The sequence below is a fragment of the Carlito syrichta genome, unplaced genomic scaffold (assembly GCF_000164805.1).
Source record: "Carlito syrichta isolate Samal-C Ts95f unplaced genomic scaffold, Tarsius_syrichta-2.0.1 Scaffold303214, whole genome shotgun sequence".
NCBI lineage: Eukaryota > Metazoa > Chordata > Mammalia > Primates > Tarsiidae > Carlito > Carlito syrichta.
In genome coordinates, this window is record NW_007247310.1 from 271,206 (window position 1) to 276,107 (window position 4,902).

Sequence of the window (4,902 nt, forward strand, 5' to 3'; positions counted from 1 at the left end):
TCAAAAAAAAAAAAAAAAAGGCAGCTTCTGTGAATTTTGGAGCCACATAAAAAATGAAATAACAGCCGAGTGCAATAACTCATGCCTATAATCCCAGCACTTTGGAAGGCTGAGGTGAGAGGATTGCCAGAACCCACGGGTTCAAGACCAGCCTGGGCAACTTGGAGAGACCTCGTCTCTACAATAAATTTTTTTTTTTTTTGAGTTGGAGTCTCACTCTGTCACCCAGACTGGAATGCAGTGGCATGCTCACGGACACCACAGCTTCGACCTGTTGAGCTCCGGCGATCCTTCCGCCTCAGTCTTTCAAGTAGCTAGAACTACAGGTGTGCACTACCACGCCCGGCTAATTTTTTTTTTCTATTTATTGTAGAGACAAGATCTCAGCATGTTGTTCAGGCTGGTCTCAAACCTCTGAGCTCAGGAAATCCTTTCACCTCAGCCTCCCAAAGTGCTGGGATTACAGGCTTAAGCCACCACTCCCAGCCTCTGGCTTTTCTCAACTAATGTTTTTGAGATTCATACATGTCATTCTATGGAGCTGAATATGTGTTCATTCTCATTATTGAGAATTGCATGGTAGAACTAGACCACAGTATATTTGACCATTCTATTGTTGACAGATATTTGGGTTTTTCCAATTTTTTGATTATTTGAATACTGATGCTATGAATATATTCTTGTATTTAGTGTCTTGTTGATGAACATAAGTTCTTACTTTTAATATTTTCACTCATATCAGTATTTTCCTTTATGATTGGGTCTCGTTTGTTTCTATTTAGGGCATACTTTCCCTGCATCAAAATCATGATATTCTTCTCAAAAAGTTTCTAAAAGCTTTCTACCTTTGTCTTTTATATTTAGGTACTCAAAATCATTTGGGAGTACTCTTATTATCTGATAAAGCAAAATCTCCTCACTTTGCTTTTTAGATTTTGGTAAAGGATTTTTTTCTCCAAAAACATCTTGACTATTCTTGGTCTTTTTTCTTGTTGTATACATTTTAAATTCTACCTGTCAAGTTCTATCAAAACAAATAAGTAAAAAAAAAAAAGGGGGGGTTATTGAGTTGATATTGATGATTTAAATCAATTTGGGGAGAACAGACATAAAAAGCAAAGCTATAAAAGCTTTTAGAGACTCTGTCAGAAAAATATCTTCATGATCTTGATGTCAGAGAAGTATGAATGCGTCATAAATTGATTATGTCTTTACGAAACTGAAACATTCTACCTATAAACATGATGTAGCTGTTACTTAGGTCTTCTGTAATATGTCTTTATAAATTATATAATTTTCTTTCGAAAGATAGTAATTTTTCCAGCTTATTTCTAGGTACCTCATGGAGTTTTTTTGTACTATTGAAAAGACTACCTTTTTTTTTTTGAGTTGAAGTCTCACTGTGTTGCCCAGGCTGGAGGGCAGTGGCACACTCACGGCCAACCCAGTCTCAACCTGCTGGGCTCAGGGAATCCTTTCACCTCAGCCTTCCAAGCAGCTGGAACCACAGACACATGCCACTACATGAGCTAATTTTTTTGATTTATTGTAGAGACGAGGTCTAACCAAGTTACCCAGGCTGGTCTCAAACCCATGTGCTCAGGCAGTCCTCTCGCCTCAGCCTCCCAAAGTGCTGGGATTACAGGTGTGAGCCACTGTGCCCAGCTCAGTTGGTTTTTTTTGTTTGTTTGTTTGTTTTTTGAGTTGGAGTCTCACTCTGTCACCCAGATTGGAGTGCAGTGGCCGCTTCCGGCCACCACAGCCTCGACCTGCTGGGCTCCAGCGATCCTTCCGCCTCAGCCCTCCAAGTGGCTGGAACTACAGGCGCGCACTACCACACCCGGCTAAATTTTTTGACTTATTGTAGAGATGAGGTCTAGCCAAGTTGCCCAGGCGGGTCTCGAACCCGTGGGCTCAGGCAATCCACTCACCTTAGCCTTCCAAAGCGCAGGATTACAGGCTGAGCCACCGAGCCCGGCTCAGTTGGTTTTTAAATATTGTCTTTATATCATCCAGCAGCCTTGCTAACCTCTTCTATTGGCTTAAATAATGTTTCTGTATCATCCTTCGGATTTGCTTAGTATACAATTATATTGTCTGAGATTAATGACAATTTTGCTTCTTCTTTTTCTACTCCTCATTTTATTTCTTTTTCTTACCTTACTGCTGACCTCTGGTGTACTGTGGAATAGACACATAGTGATGGGGGTTCATGAAGAGAGGAGGCTATCGGCCTTCCTCCAATCATAGTATTTGCAGAAGGCACTTTGTGGATACTCTATCAGATTAAAGAAGTTCCCTCTGTTCCTTGTTGACGAGCAGTTTTAATCACAAATGATTCTAATTTTTATCAAATGACTTTTCTACATCTATTAGATTATACTATGGTTTTTCCTCTTTAATTTTCTGTAATGTGCTAACTCATGTTAATTCATTTTCTAATGTTAAAGCTAACCTGCCCTCATGCAGTAAATCCAACGGCATCATGATCTGTTTTATGTTTACACTGTATTGCTGGATTCTTGTTAACTTTTGTTCAAGACTTTTGCATTCATATTCAGAAATGAGCTTGACTAATAACTCCTCTTTCTCATGATGCTGTGTAGGGCTTTGACATTATGAAATGAGTTGGGATGTGTTCTTCCTTTTGATTGGGTTGTCTGCCTTGAAAGTTTGACTGAAACCACATAGAAAGTCCTCTGGGCCTTGAGATTGAGTTTTGGGGTTTTGGTTTTTTGTCTTTTTTTTTTTTTTGAATGGGAGTCTCTGTCGCCCAGGCTGGAGTACAGGGGCACGTGCATAGCAACCGCAGCCTCAACCTGCTGGGCTCAGGTGATCTTTCTACCTCAGCCTTCCAAGTAGGTGGAACTACAGGCGCATGCTGCCACATCCGGCTAATTTTTTATTTATTGTAGAGATGAGGTCTCGCCAAGTTGCCCAGGTGGGTCTCAAACCCACTGGCTCCCAAAGTGCTGGGATTACAGGCTGAGCCACCGAGCCTGGCCCTTATTAGCTTTTAAAAAGAACCAATTCTGACTTTGTTAATTCTTATTGTGTCTTTGTTTCATTGCATTGTTTTGTTTTTAATCTACATTATTTCCTTTCTACCTTTATATTCTTGTTGTTTCTTTCTGGTTTTTCGGTATGGATGTTTAGCTCACTTATTATTATTATTATTATTTTAATTAATTTTTTTTTTTTTTTTTTGAGTTGGAGTCACTCTGTTGCCCAGGCTGGAGTGCAATGGCACGCTTATGACCACTACAGCCTCGACCTGCTGGGCTCCGGCGAGCCTTCTGCCTCAGCCTTCCAAGGAGCTGGAACTACAGGCGTGCGCTACCACACCTGGCTGATTTTTTTATTTATTGTAGAGATGAGGTCTTGCCACATTGCCCAGGCGGGTCTCAAACCCGCGGGCTCAGGCAATCCACTCACCTCAGCCTCCCAAAGTGCTGGGATTACAGACTGAGCCACCGAGCTCGGCTAATTTTTTTATTTTTTGTAGAGACGAGGTCTCGCCATGTTGCCCAGGCTGGCCTCAAATTCCTGAGCTCAACAGTCCACCTGCCTCAGCTTCCCAAAGTGCCTGGATTACAGGCTTGAGCCACTGTGCCTGCCCATAATTTGCCTTTTATGTTTTGCAACATTATGCTTTGGGGTTTATTTTTAATTGTTCAGTTTGCTACAAATACTAAATGGAAATAAATTTTTCTAAAATTCAAAATGATTAACTTTTAAAATTTGCCAGTATAAAATGGTATACAAAAGTTCTCCAGTGGAAAGAGTACTTGGTTTTTCCTTTGCCCTTAAAGCAACCCATGATTCTTTTTGGCTCTACTTTGTTTACATGGATTATCACATGTTTATTTGCTCAAACAAGTCTGTCTTATTTGGCTATATTACTTTAGCCAAAGTCAGCTAAATTTTTATTAAGCTGCTAAGCAAACCCATTTATTTGCATTGAGAACACTGAATACAAATACCCTGCTTCTTGGTTTTTCTCTAGGCACGCAATATGAAGAAGCAAGTCATTGATGACTTCATTGCCCAAAATAAGTATCTGCTGGCAGCCAGGCTAACCAGCCAGAAGTTGTTCCATGAACTCTGCCCTGTGAAGCGGTCTCACCGGCAGAGGAAGTAAGGACTTCCCCTGCTTGTCACTGCAGTAGAAGGGACCTGTTGCATTTGATTACAGGGTGATTAAACATCTGCCCCATGACAGAACATGTTCCTCATATTTAATAACTGATTTACAACTGTGATGGTAGTGTGATGGATTAGGCCAGGGCTCCTTAACACCAAATTGTTGGATGTGTCAGCCTGGCCTAGGATCAGAGAAGATCCCCCTAAGATTAAACTCTAGCTAAGACCTTAGCCAGGTGTAGGGGGAGACCAGTCCACTTTAAGGAAACGTGAAGTGTGAGAGAGTTTCTGCTCTCACTAGAGCATGCTGTGCAAGGTGAGTCTTGGAGGTCTCCAAAAGGAGCCAGAATGATGATTAAATGGTAGAGCAGTATAGATTACCCAGGAAATGTTAAAATAATTAGCTGGGAATTAAGAAGGCTATGGTGCCTTCCATAAAGTATGCAAAGAGTTATTACACAGAGTGTCTAAAAAGTTCAGAAATACAAGAAAAAATATTTTTTTATCATGCTTTTCTCAGGTTAATGAATCAGTGGCTTTAATTTTTTTTTCTTTTGAGTTGGAGTCTCACTCTGTCACCCAGACTGGAGTGCAGTGGCATACTCCTGGCCACCACAGCCTTGACCTGCTGGACTCCAGCAATCCTTCTACCTTAACCTTCCAAGTAGCTGGAACTACAGGTGTCCAGTACCACGCCCGGCTAATTTTTTTGATTTTATTGTAGAGATGAGGGCTTGCCAAGTTGCCCAGGCGGGTCTC

At 41.1% G+C, this 4,902-nt stretch overlaps 1 protein-coding gene across 4 annotated transcripts in view; it reads left to right on the forward strand.

The window, feature by feature from the left end:
• Positions 1-4,902, forward strand: part of DNAJC16 (DnaJ heat shock protein family (Hsp40) member C16) — a 42,170-nt gene that overhangs the window by 29,333 nt on the left and 7,935 nt on the right. For all 4 annotated transcript variants that reach the window (XM_008058114.2, XM_008058117.2, XM_008058115.2 and 1 more), the window contains one exon: positions 4,007-4,137. In XM_008058114.2, the coding sequence (XP_008056305.1) occupies positions 4,007-4,137 (131 nt within the window). The remainder of the gene's footprint in view (positions 1-4,006; positions 4,138-4,902) is intronic.